The following is a 14,127-nucleotide window of genomic DNA, read 5'->3' as shown; positions in this document are numbered from 1 at the left end:
TTAAAAAAACATGGTGGCTTGCGTTTTGAATTCTCCTCCACCTTTATGTAAACATTTTCTTACATATAGACATTATCTTTACATAGATTCCTATGATTTTTAATCATCTCACCCTCCCTCCCTTCCTTTTTTTCCCTCTTAAACCAAAACGAAAACTAACAAAAGGGTTGTGCTTTCTGATTATTGGCTTGTATCCAAGAGGAATTGCAGCATAGGGTGTCTGAGCCCCACCTATATTCCTTACCCTCAGCCACTTTTGTGGACATTGCCCAACTTCCAATTGCTGACACCTGTATTTCATTGCTTACAAGCTTTCCCTGACCACCAGAGTCTGGTTGGTTTCCCTGAGCAGCAGGCTAGAAATGCTAATGCCCCTCTTGGGAGCAGTCTTTAATGACTGATAAGAGCATATGTATATAATTGGACAATGGCCCACTCAACGATGTCCACATCCTAATCCCCTAAATCTACAAATATGTTACCTTTACTTGGCAAAAGTTATTCTGTAGAAGTGACTATGTTCATGATCTTTAGAAGGAAGATTATCCTGAATTATCCAGGTGTGGCCAGTTTTACCACATAATCCTTACAACCGAAAGAAGGAAGTCACAGAGAGCAATTTGTAGATCCTATGCTGCTGGCTTTAAAGATGGAGGAAGGGGACACTAGCCAAGGGATACAGGTCATGTTTAGAAGATGAAAAGGCAAGGAAACAAACTCTCCTCTAGAACCTCCAGATGCAGCCCAGCTGTCTCCATGATTTTAGCCTAGTCTGATCTGTTTTTTACTTTTGACCTTCAGAACTGTAAAATAATAAATTTGTATTATTTTAAGCCACCATGTTTGTTATAGTAGCAATAGGAAACTAATAAAATGGTTAAATGCCCCAACTTCCTCAGTCCTTGAGTGGGATGACTGAGGCATCCATTCATTGTTGGCTTTCAGCGTTCCTGAGGTGAGGATTAAGTATGTTATTCACAGCAATAACTTGCTAGAAAGCACACTACCTATTAGCCTTCTTCTCCTTCCTGTGTTCTTCACTCCCCTACTGTATTGGGAACATCTCAAAATAAACTGCTTGCACTCGAGTCCTTGAATTGGGGTTTGCTTTAGGGGGAACCCATCTAAAATGGAACTTGAGATGGCTTTGGTAAAAGACTGATATAGGTACTTCTTCAAATTCTTCAAGTTTGAATTGAAGGAGTAGAGAGTTCTATATTTATCATAAATTTTCATCAGTTCCAAGATGCAGTAATGCAGAGGCCTTGCAAAGTGGGGTGGAAGCCTGAAACTCAAGTGGTCACAAAACATAGTCCCTATATTTGTTACAAAGCTTTTTTTTTTCTTTCTTTTTTTTTTTTTTTTTTCCTTTTTGGACATGATCATTGTGTGGTTCCTTAGTACTTAGTGTGAGACTCTGCTTTCTGAGTCTCCAGAAATGACTTCTAGGGCCTCCACTGCCACCAGGGAATGTGAATCTAGAGAAGTTTAAGGCAGATACTGCATATTGGTTCATTCTACACCAGAATTTCTCAATCTTAGCACCATTGACATTTTGAGCTGGATAATTCTTTGTTATGAGTTCTGTCCTGTGCATTGTAGGATGTTGAGCCACATGTCTGGCCTCTACCCACTAGATGCTACTATGTTGGACAATTGAGAATCACAATTGACCCTTGGACAACATGGGTTTGAATTGAGCAGGTTCACTTACACATGTTGTTTTTTTTTGTTTTTTGTTTTTTTTTTCAATAAATATCTTGGAAAATGTTTTGGAGATTTGCAACAATTTGAAGAACTTCTCAGATGAACCCCATAGCCTAGAAGTATAGAAAAAATTAGGAAAAAGGTATGTCATAAATGCATAGATACTAGTCTAGTTTATTATTTACTACCATAAAATGTATACTTATATACATAAAATACACACAAAATATAGAAAGTTAAAATTTATCAAATCTCACAAACACAAACACTTAATGGACTATATATGGTGGCATGCACAGTTGAGAGAAATGTAAACAAACATAGATCTAGTATTAAATTGTAACTTCATAAAATGTACCATAGTATATACTGTAGTGTTGTAGTAATTTCATAGCCACCTGCTATTGCTACTGCAGTGACCTTGAGTGTCGCCAGTATCCACTTAAAATGCCCTGTGAGATTAATCATCTCTTGTGTGAGCAGTTCCTTTCTCCAGCAAATTGTAGATCACAGTAAAAAGTGATCTCTCCTGGCTCTCACTATTAATACTTAAGTTTTGAGAGCGTCAAAAGTTATGTTCAGATTTTGACTGTGTGGGGGAGTCGGGGCCTCTAACCCTCATGTTGTTCAAGGGTCAGCTGTGTAATTTGGATTTATTAACACTGACTAATCAATATTAAAGGGATAAGCAACTGAAAGGTAATCAGTTACCATTGGCACAGCTCTACCAGACATTAAAATATGAATGCTGCACTTCCAGACCAGTTGGTGAATGGCAACTAGTTGCTATCCTGAGCCCTCAAGTAGTCCCTGCTTACCTGACTTCCTGGGACCCTTCCTTGGGGTCTCTCAATTTGGATCTCCTAATTATTGACCAAGTAAGATCACTGGCACATTTAGGGCCTTCAGAAAGCTTTTCTAGCTCTGTGGCCAGCATGTGATCTGACTGGTACCATACTGGTTATTAAATGTGTATATATTTCATTTCAGGACAACTTCTTCCAAATTATTTCTTTAACCTTACTCCAAACCAAGCTAACTCCATTGTGTTTTGTTTCAAATTACAGTTCACTTCATCTGCATTTTTTTCTCCTCATAAAGCCATATAAATAAGAAGAGGACTCTGCCGTGAAGACAAATGTGAGTGAGCATGAGCGGTGAAGCTCTGAAAAAGCCTTTCACTTTTTTTGGTCAAATTCCCACAGTTAAAATACTGTGACTTTTCCATGTTTCTATCTCTTTTCTCTGCCTGTGTTTTCACTATTTTCTCCATGATTTGGCTGATCTTTACAGTTTCTCCCAAATTGACTAATTTAATCCTGGTATTTTTACTAACTAGCTGTCATGCCTTCCTACCCTCTAAAAAAAAATTTCCCCCTATGAAGATTACTACCCACTGAACAAGAGGAAAGGGGAAGCAAGATAAGAAATTGTATAGTCTATGTTGTTGTAACTCTGAAAAATTAACGTGTTAGACTGGGTTCTCCAAATGCAGGCTCCAAACTGTGCAAGGATTAGATTAGGAGAAATGCCTGTGAGAAAAAGTGGGGAGGTATGAGAGAAAAATGGGGAGATGGGAGAAAGACCACAAAGCAACCCTGATCCATAGTGATGGGGAGCAGGAAGTAGGTTAGGGGGAAGTATCCTAAACTAATATGAACTCTAATGAAGGTTTGGCAAGGCTATAATGGAGTTCTTAAGCCAAAGTCTCATTAGAGGAGTCCTGTGTCTCAGAAATGGACCTGCCTTGGTATCTGCATTTTCTTTAGTCACTGGCTAAAAAGCATGGCCTCTTTCACAAAGTGGATGATGGATTTGGGGGCACAGAACCTGGGGCTCCTGGTCCTTTATACTGCTTGTAACTGGAAATCTATAAGGTATGCCACCCTTCTTTTCCATGTAGCCCCCATAATTCCTCCTGAAAGAACAAGTTCATGGCGTCAGACTCTAACATTTTGCGGAGACCTGAAGCTGCAAATACATCAAAGCATGTACACATCCACAAAAGTAAAAGATAAAAAACAATTTGTAAAGCTATGATGCATCCAAAGCTATGGATGCAAACATAGTTGGTTTCATGAGGAAAGCAATGCGATAAACATACACAATAGCACAAAAGTATAGTACAAGTAAGTACTATAAACACATACAAATTTGGTACACACAGGTGCATAGGATATAAGAGAAGTCAACTTTATGTCCGTATCTGAATGGGAAGAAAGAAAGGAAAATGCATTTGTCAGGATCCTAGTTTTGAGTAAGGCACTGTGGTAGGTGGTTTCATGTATAGTAACTTAAAATATATAGTACTATTTAAGCCCCTTATTGAACACTTATAGCAACCCTTCAGTAGGTGTTATTATTCCTGAGGTAATAGATTCAAAGTTAAGTAATTGTCTAAGGCCACACATCTAGTAAATGATAGAACAAGAATACACTTCAAGTCTGCCAGTAGGGAAGTAAGGGGAGAAGGGCATTCTTGGGCATTCTCTGTGTATACATCTGCCTGCCCAAAGCATCTTCAGTCTTCTAAGTTTTGCAGCTGAGGGTATTTTATACCATGTTTTGGGTCAACCTTCTCCACCTCATAGTGTGGGACCAATCCTTTCACCCAAGGGATACTTTAAGGAGCAAAGGAGAAGGGCTCAATATCAAATTGGCCTCTTTGCCCGTCTTGGGGTGTGGATCCTTTTTTTGTATCCCAGCCCTCTAGTTCTACTGTGATAGCACCCCTGCTTTGACTCCTTCCAGTCTTATATATGGTTGGAGAGTTTTCTCAATATAGGCCCTTCTTTAGATCTCCTGTCCTCAGGCTTCTAATTCTTTCTGCCCTTTACTTCTGAGGCCTCCTGGCATGACTGATCCATCCTTGTAAATTTGGGGGGGAATTCAGACCATCTTTAATCTGCTGCATTTATTTGCTAATCAAAGCTTTGTTACGATGCTTATTCACAGTCTCAATCTCCATGCAACAGTGACTCCCATTAGCAAATAAACATATTCAAATTGTTCTGCCACCATTGTATTTTGGCTTATTAACACGGGGTTTCCTGGTATCCATCTTGTCCAAATTAAGCCCATCGTTGACTCAGGAATAATTATAGATACAATTTAATGATCACTTTGCATACATTATCGCAGTTCACCAACATGACAGATTGATGTTATTACCATCTGTGTTCTACAGAACATAAAATCAAGATGTGGAACAAATTTGATTTTCTGGAAGCAGACACTGAGATAAATTAGGGATTAGCACCTGTGAAAATAAGAGGGCAGAAGCAAGACTGGGCAGAGGAAGAAGTTAAACTGATATAGGCCTGCCATAACCTTGGCTGACAACCAGCACCTCTGGATCAAGTATGGCCCATCAACATCGCATGGGAGGCTGAAATGGCCAGCCTTTTACACATTTTCCCTGCTCCATCACTAGATGTAGGCTGTCCTGGAAAATCATGACCTTGGACAAGGTGAGTCTCAACCGGGCAGTCCCTAAAGAAGTTTATACCTGGAAGCTGTCTACTGACTGCATTCCCCACAGCTAAGAAAAATGTCTTTGAAGGGGTACCCACGTGGTACATCTGTGTCTACTATAGACTCTAAGAATCTAGGAAATTTATGAAAGGTTCTATAGCTAATAAGTGGCAAAGATTTGGTACCAAGTCTTTTGTGACTCAAAAGTCCATGTATCCCACAAATTCATACTTGGTTTCCAAGTATCCATTCAGATCAGCTAACAGAATCACTTTGGGAGATTTCTTTAAAATAGGGGTATGTGGCCTCAATCCTGTGAGATTCTCATCCAATGGATGTAGATGGGATCTGGGAATCCCACCCACTATATAAAAAATGCCCAGACTGATTCTAAAGTACAGGCACATTTGGAAACCAATGCTATCAAGAATATTGATGAGGAGAGGACAACAAGCAGAAGAATGGAAAAAGTTTTAAATGCTGTACTACTTTTGTGGTAGTGTTGGAAAAATGAATAAGGTTTTACACAGGACTAAAACAAGCTCTGGTCTCTAGCTTAGAGACCCCTCTTCCGGGTTCTCCTTGCCCTGTTTGCCGCACGTGAAAACCCCCACAGATATGGAAGCTGATAACTACAAATTACCATTCCCACTTGCATTTGGTGCTCAGATCTTTGGAGAAATGATCTCCTCTGAGCCCGCTGGTGTTAAATAAATCTCCAATCCACCAAAATCTCCGAGTGTCACTTGGTTTTTCTGCCAGCGTTCCAGCCTGGTTCCGTAACAGTAGAAGCTATGCAGTGTTTTTCAGGGTGCTAAAATTTTTAATTTTTTTTAATGTTTATTTATTTTTGAGAGAGACAGAATGTGAGCAGGAGAGGGGAAGAGAGAGAGAGGGAGACACAGAATACGATGTCAGTGCTAAGACCTCTCTAGGGTCTGGCATCTGTTTTGTGATTCCTGTTTTTCTGACCCCACCCCTGGGGTAAAAATCTTGGAGAAAGTACAGCTGCTTCATGATTCAAGAAAGCAACTGAATCTGTAAGTGAACTGAAGAATTTGCCTTCTATGTACCTCCTAAGAAGTTTGCAAAATGAATTTTATTTAGTATTTTATTTTAGAGAGAGAGAGCATGGGAGAGGGACAGAAGGAAAGAGAGAGAGAATCTTAAGCAGGCTCCATGTTCAGTGCAGAGCCCAATGCGGGATCCAATCCTATGACCCCGGGATCATGACCTGAGCTGAAATCAAGAATCAGATGCTCAACTGACTGAGCCACCCAAGTGCCACTGTTTGCAAAATGAATTTTAAGAAACCAAATTCTACTTTGATTTTTGTCTTTCACAATAAAATTGGAGATAGACGCATATTTTTTAAATTGTTTCTAAAATACAATTCCTTTTTAAAATGTACTAAATTCTTTAAATTTGCACATTTAAGGAAAAAGGTTTTTTTAAATGTATTTATTTATTTGAAGAGAGAGAGAGTATGTGAGGTAGAGGCAGAGAGAATCCCAAGCAGTCTTTGCACTGTCAGTGCAGAGCCCGATGCAGAGCTTGAACTCACGAACCATAAGATCATGATCTGAGCTGAAACCAAGGGCCGAACACTTAACTGACTGAATGACCCAAGCACCTCCAAGTTAGGGCACCTGGGTTGTTTTAAATAAAAAATTCCATGGTTATAATGAAGGGAGGGTCAGGATAGAAACGTAATTACTAGATGAGGTAGAGATGTAAAGCAAAATTGACTTGTAGCTGAGCTAACAAACTTTGAAGCTAGGCTTCTTTCCATTCTTCTTCACTAGAAGGAAGACAGGAGTGAGATTTTGAGGGAGAGTTCTGTCTACAGCGGGTCTATCAGGACCGCAGCAGTGGAGGGGTAAAGGGCAAGTCATGCTGATGGAAGTAACAAAATAGATATCTTAAAAAATACACTAGATGTTGCATAACATCTTTTCCAAATTTTATCTAGTCAACTTGGGCTTTTTTAATATGGAAAAACGTTTTTAAAATAGTAGATCATAAAGGATTTATGCTGAGATAAACAAAGCATATATGACCTCTCTGATTTGGGACAATATTCTGAGATCTTTGGCTTATGGTTTATGGCTTTTCACTTCGGGGACCATTTCAAAGACATAATGAGCCTTGCCTCAGCTGTCACCGAAAGTTTGCATTCCACCTTGAGCACCGGAAAAAAAGTTTATAAATGCTGCATAAATATTTCACAGGATGTTTACTTAGTAAGTAATGGATGCTCTAAGACAACAGGTACAGTTGCTGTATGTTAAACTGTGGTGGTTGAAATGCATGAATGTTTCAGTTCCGACACTAAAGACAGATATGAGGAGATTACAGTACTCATTCACTGAGCTCTTTAAAATGAGGAACAGTGGCTCATTCATCTTGGTTTCTCCAACCATCACACAATATCTGTTCAAATTAATATAGCTATTTTTTTTTAACTTGTTTAAAACCATTGAAGTTTGGTCTTGTTAGAAAATCACCAGCCTCTGGGAGAAAGACTTACAAGGTCAACTTCTGCCAATGACCAGAGATGTCACAAGTCTCAGTTTCTCATTTGGAATCTCAAATGGGTGAATTTAATTAGCTTCTATAATTAGAAGCACAGCTAACTTGGAGAAAACAGTCCTACCTCCACCCTGAGCTATCTGATCTTAAACTTTTCCATTTCTTCCTCTTATTTCTATTCTGTTTCATCCAGACAATAACCACATGAAGAATGTTGAAAATGGAAGTTTCCTTTAATTGGTATTCAAGATGTCATTTAGCTCGGAACTTTATTATTTAGAGAGAACATGTAGCTAATATTAACGATGGTCTTGTTCCATTGATATCTAACTACAGATTAAAGACACTTGCCCTTCCCTCATCTGTTGAGGAAGTGCTTCCTGTCACTCATATTCTCCATAACCTCAGATAAATCACTGGTGTAATGACAATAAGCATTCTCATCTTGCCATGACATGATGTTTGGGAAGAAAAATCTAAGACCTTTTACATAAAAGAAGTTTCATAATCTAAAGCTATGAAATGGGAAAAGGCATACTTACCATAGGTACTTTTTACCATGAATTCCCTGAACTTAATGTGATTGAAATCTCAACCTAAAGATTGCAACACTATAGACTTCTTTAAAGTTTGATTTTTCATGCCACTGAACATGAGAAAACCTCAGTGTGGGGCAAAAAGGGTGGTAAGCGGAAGGAGAAGTTAAGGACTGAGCTGCTTTGCAGATCATAGTGTTTGAAAGTGAGAAGCCGATTTGACAAGAAGCAAAAACCACACAATAGAGTACCACGTAATCTTTCTGCTCACTTTGTTTTACAAATTTATTCAAGCTCTTCCTACTATCTTCTGCTGCCTCCTTGCTCTTCTGTATTTCACAGATGTCACTGAGGTAGGTAACGTGGTCCAAGCCTGGGGAATTCAAGGAAAGAAGAGAAGTCTACTGGACTTTTTCCATCCCTGATATGCACAGGAAATGAAGAGATCACCTGGCATGCTTGGAATTGAGAAAATGTCCTGGGTGCTCTTCCTAATCCCACATCTGGGCATCTGGAGTATCAACGGTAAGACACTTACTTAAATAATGTCTTGTTTTATTTCCCAGGGGGTGTTGGAGGGAATAATTTTGCTTGCCGATGTTAGCAGGATGTATTATTTATGTTAAGTGGATAATGGTAGATGAAACCGTAGAGTGAGGTTTGCTCAGTGAGCACATTTTAGAACATAAACTCAGTAACATCGTTTTCAAGTCATGGCATGGCTGATTTTCTTAAAAACATGTTCTGATGGGAGGCACTTGGGCAGGTCAGTTGGTTGAGTGTCCGACTCTTAATTTCGGCTCAGGTCATGATCTCACAGTTCATGGGATTGAATCCTGCATTGGGATCTGTGCTGACAGTGTGGAGCCTGCTTGGGATTCTCTCTCTCTCCCTCTCTCTGCCCTTCCTCCACTCACACACCCTCTCTTTCTCTCTCTCTCTCTCTCAAAATAAATAAAACTAAAAAAAAAAAAAAAAAAAAAACATGTTCTGATAGTAAGGACAGAGAATTGGGCGGATGTTTAAATAAAGTACAAATTTATCACTATTTCTGGCAAAAATGCTCTGGATACCATCTTGATGGTGACTAAATAGCTGGTCTTTTCCAAACTGAAGCAAGCAGAGTGCTATAGTGTTCCGTTGGGTAGGTGTTTGATAGCTGAGGTTATATCTGACTCTGGTTACTCTTGAATAGTGTCACTAAATAAAGTATTATTTGCTTCAGTGGGGTGTGCACCTGGAAGATACTGAAAGAGAAAATGCTCAGAAATCTAGGATTGGAGCATTCTGTCATTGCTTCTATTAGGCTGAAAGAGGATGGTTCCTACTTGGGTGTCATATGATATAGAAAACAGCTTGGGTTCTGCATAGATGGTGTTCTTCTGCAAAGATTTTATGCAGGCAAAAAAGCAATTTCTTCCTCTGGTGAGTTCCTTTGCTCCCTTACACTGATATATATAGGAGCCCATATATTGGAAAGGCTATAAATAGCTAGCGGGTGTTTCTGATGTTCGCAGGTCTGATTGCAAATATCCTGCCTTGTTATCCCTGCAAATACACATACTCACATTAGTTTGTGTGCTGTGGTTTTAAATCAGAAAATATGGTCACTGAAATCCTATAGAACGTCATCTTAAATTCTGGAACAGTGTGGTTTGGAATTTGTCTTCATGATGCAAGGATGGCTCACAACCAGGTGCAAAGTAAAAATTCCCAGTCACCTAAACATTTTCATGTGTGCAAATATTTGGTATTACGTTGATGGGGTGCTTAGATGGCTGGCTGGGTTTTTCACTTTCCATCAGATGCCTAAAATCCCAGTTACAACTGGAGTCAAATATTAAACAGAATTCTGGGGTGCCTGGGTGGCTCAGTCAGTTAAGCATCTGACTTTGGCTCAGGTCATCATCTCACATTTCATGGGTTCGAGCCCTGCATCGGGCTGTGTGCTGACAGCTCAGAGCCTGGAGCCTGCCTTGGATTCTGTCTCCCTCTCTCTCTGACCTTCCCCTACTCATGCTCTGTTTCTCTCTCTCTCTCTCTCTCTCTCTCTCTCTCTCTCAAAAATAAATAAACATTAAAAAACAGAATTCATACCAATTTGAAGAATACATAAACTATCCTGTGTGAAATGGAGTAAAAGAATTTTCAGTGCTATTTCACCCTGGAGGTGGGGTACAACTTTTATTCCTTTCCCAATATGCTTATAAAACCATACATGGGTGTTAGGCCCGAGTTTGTTTACTGGCTCTGCCCATTGCTATGTGACCTTGGTTAAGTTTCTTCTTCTCTCTTATTCTTCATTTCCTCATTTGTAAGATAGAGATAACAATTGTACCTAAATTATGGGCCTATTGTGAAGACTATAAATGCAATAATATGGGTGAAGTGCCTGGTATAAAAAGTGCACATAATAAAAGCTGACAAATGTTAACGGTGTTTTTGCTAAGCAAAACCAAGCAAACCTCCCTCCCCAAAATTCAGTTAAATGAGAAATAAGCATTAACATTATCATTTAAAATAGTTGAGCTTTTAAAGCTAAACAAAATGAAAAAATGAAATATGTTGCACAATATGTTTAGTCCCAACTATAGTAGATCAAATTATTTGGAAAATTAAACAGAAAGCCTCAGATAAAGTGCCAGCCAGGTATATTATAAAGCAGTTGATAGATTGCAACATGACTTGCATTACATTTAAGATACAGGTTGAGATAAATGTTTGGTGAAATTTGTTCCTCCAGACAGAGCTGAAGGCTCTGTTCCTTAAAACCACATTCATGTTAACCTATATATCTTGGGGGTTTCCTATGTTACACTTAACTACTGCATTCTTTACACTGGCAGAGTTTCAAAAGGCTTAAAAATAATTTTTATAGATTTCTTTCCATCCACTTAAAAGCAATGTGAGATCTGTGTGCCTCTTCCTAGGAATGACTCTGTGTCTGTAATAAGGTTGGAAAAATGTTATGTTCTCTACAAACTTCTTGTTTAAAATTGTTCCTTAAAATTATGCTTGCTTGCTTTTTGTGTTTCTCAAAAAAGTCAGAGGGAACTCTGCCTCTTGGTATCTGGGTATGACTTCTGTCCTGATGAAAGTAATAAAGGTGTCAGCACCTTCCCTTCATGCACAGATGGGCAGATTATACCAAAAAGAACTAGGCTGCAGGTGAAGACGCATCACCATGGAGCAGGTCCAGCTACAAGGCTTTGGACCAAGGATTCTGTCTTCAAGCAGGCAGGAGTAGTGCAATTAATATGTGGGTATTTCTTAGCACTATATATGGTCTGAAATGAAGATAGTAGTAAATCTTTGATTGCTGCTTACTGTGATTAAAAAAAAAAAACTTCTAGTCTAGTACCAGTGGACACTTCTAGTTCCCTTGAGAACGCAGTAGTTAGGGCCACTCTCCACTTGGCTCTTGCCTGTGTCCTTTCTCCTTCATTGTGATAGTACAGTACGGCCCATGGATCCGTACCCCACATCCCACACAGGGTATACCGCTCCACCACAAACTGGCCATGTCCTTGTGTCTGGGCAGAAACAGGGAAGAAGGTGTCCCGTGCCTGTCTATCATTTTTTAAGTTTCTGTTTTGTAACACGGCGTCTTTTTCAGACTTATTTCTATGGCTCTAGCTATCTGTTCCTATTGAAATGTGTACATGGTATGCTAGAGATAGAACTCTGTCTTCTGCCAAGTGCCCGTGCTTTGTTATTATCAAAATGTCTGCCACAAAATATGATTACCTTTTATGTAAATGTCTAGGAATATATTCTGCAGCTAAAGGACTTTGTGGATTAAGGCGTGAAAAGATGAACTCCTGTGCTGATAAGAGCCTTGAGTAGACTTTCCTAACACTGATAATTCTTTAATTAATAGTTCCTTTATCTGTTGCACTATCAAAATTTTCTCTATTGTCATACTGAAGACAAATGCTGGTTATCTTGCTTCACTGGGGCTTTCCTACTTAATTTTCCTTATTTGTAAGTTTTATCTTAAGAGTTCAGAATTGTTGGGGCTCCTGGGTGGATCAGTTGGTTGAGAATCCAACTTCAGCTGAGGTCATGAGCTCGAGGTTCATGAGTTAGAGCCCTGCATAAGCCTTGCTGCTGTGAGTTCAGAGTCCACTTGGGATCCTCTGTCCCCCTCTCTCTCTGTGCCCCCGCCCCCCGCCCACTGCCATTCACACACTCTCTCTCAAAAGTAAATTTAAAAAAAAAGAGTTCAAAATTATTGAACGCAAAATGTTCACAGGCATTCATAATCAGGCCCAAGACTTAAGTCAGTCTTTTCCTATGTTTCTTGGAAAGGCAGTGGCAGAATGGTTAGGATCAGGGACTTTAGAGCCAGACCATCTGGATTACTGTCCCATCTCTGCCATTTCCTGGTCCTGTAACTATAATCTTTCTGGTTCTGTTTCCCCATCTAAGTGATGAGACAATATTGACACTGATCCAATATAGGAATTTTGTGAGTATTAAGTGAATTAATTCTGTAAAACACTTAGAACATATTAATTTTAACCTTTATATCTTGAGGATTTCCCATGACTTACTTGATGCATCACTAAGTGTTGTGTAAATTCAGCTAATAATGTTGTTTTTTTTTTTTTCCTTTAGTTCAAAATTTAATTAGCTTGATAATTCCCTTAAAGTAGTATTGGGAGACCATCTCTCATTTGGGCTTGAGAAAAGTTGCCTATAAATTCCATATCATCGTCTAAGATCATCCACAGTTATCAATAAATAACAATAAGAGTTTGGTAGTCATGTGACTTGAGTTACATTGTGTCAGCAAGCTGTTCTGTCATATGTAATTTGCTTCACTTTTGTAATATTCCTCACTCCCTTACTTCCAAATAAGCTCAATATTACCCACCTATCCTCTCATGGTTATAGGCTCTGATTTACATGCTTATCTCTGTGGAAGAAATTATTGTGTGCGTGTGTCTTTTTGTACACATGCAGGGCTATCATTTTCATATGCTCAGAATCTAAACATGTATAATTTGAGGTTCACTTTGAACAGAGTCCATGAGAATGTTGGAGGGGTCATCTGGGTCAGTCATAGGGAAACCTCAGGTTTAGCTGGTGTAGCTAACTTCTCCTTTTCTCCTTCCTGTTAGCCATATTTATGTTGTGAGATCAACCTGGAACTCACATATGTCACAAACAGCTCATTGTCCAGAAGTGGCTATAAGGCAGGCTGGGGTATTTTGGTTCTAGCTGAGTGGTCATGGCCCTATTTCATTTTCTTCAACCATATTAAAGAAGGATAATTAATGTTGGGGGACAATTGGCAGTTTCTGCTCACATGGATATTGTTAAGTATCTTCTTGGGTTTTGAAAAAGCCAGTGAATCTCATTGTGATCTCTGTGGTAGGGTGCATTAGGAAGGTGAGGAAGTACCTGGCAAAGAAGTCAAGATGGACGTTCCCTGGGTCTTTGGAGTAACACATAACCCACACTTACTCTGAGCTCACAAGTAACTACATTATCACTGAAGGCAATATATAGAAATACTTTTGTTGGTTTCTGATACAATGACAAAGCTCTCTTTGATACTACTGGACATGGCTTCTAAGGTATGCTCTAGGCTTTTTCTGCACTGATTTTCTTCCAGAAGGCACTGTGATCAAGGTAGAGGGCCTAGCATTTCTGAAGGAAAGGGCCCATCTATATAGCAGGCAGTCAAAGTCTTCCAGAACTATTCTTTAAATTGTCAGTATGAGTCATTGTTCTTTACAGCCCATTAAACTGGCTAAAAACATTTGCTACTCCATTGAGAAGATTGTAGAATTGGCCAACGAACACTGCACTAGATACTCATTCTCGTCAAATAGGGTGGGCAGGACTCTGCAGAAATGGAACACACATG

At 39.3% G+C, this 14,127-nt stretch overlaps 1 protein-coding gene across 4 annotated transcripts in view; it reads left to right on the top strand.

The window, feature by feature from the left end:
* The first annotated feature begins 1,739 nt into the window (after positions 1-1,739).
* Positions 1,740-14,127, top strand: part of BTLA (B and T lymphocyte associated) — a 38,456-nt gene continuing 26,068 nt past the window's right edge. For 2 of the 4 annotated variants that reach the window (XM_042955632.1, XM_042955631.1), the window contains exon 1: positions 8,461-8,774. In XM_042955632.1, the coding sequence (XP_042811566.1) occupies positions 8,687-8,774 (88 nt within the window). In that variant the 5' untranslated portion in view covers positions 8,461-8,686. Of the gene's footprint in view, positions 1,850-2,774; positions 2,848-4,894; positions 5,178-8,460; positions 8,775-14,127 lie in introns of those variants that run through there. The other 2 variants (XM_042955629.1, XM_042955630.1) reach the window with 2 other exon arrangements.

This window comes from Panthera leo, chromosome C2 (assembly GCF_018350215.1).
Source record: "Panthera leo isolate Ple1 chromosome C2, P.leo_Ple1_pat1.1, whole genome shotgun sequence".
In the NCBI taxonomy this organism is placed as follows: domain Eukaryota; kingdom Metazoa; phylum Chordata; class Mammalia; order Carnivora; family Felidae; genus Panthera; species Panthera leo.
This window is presented reverse-complemented; position numbering and strand designations above follow the sequence as displayed.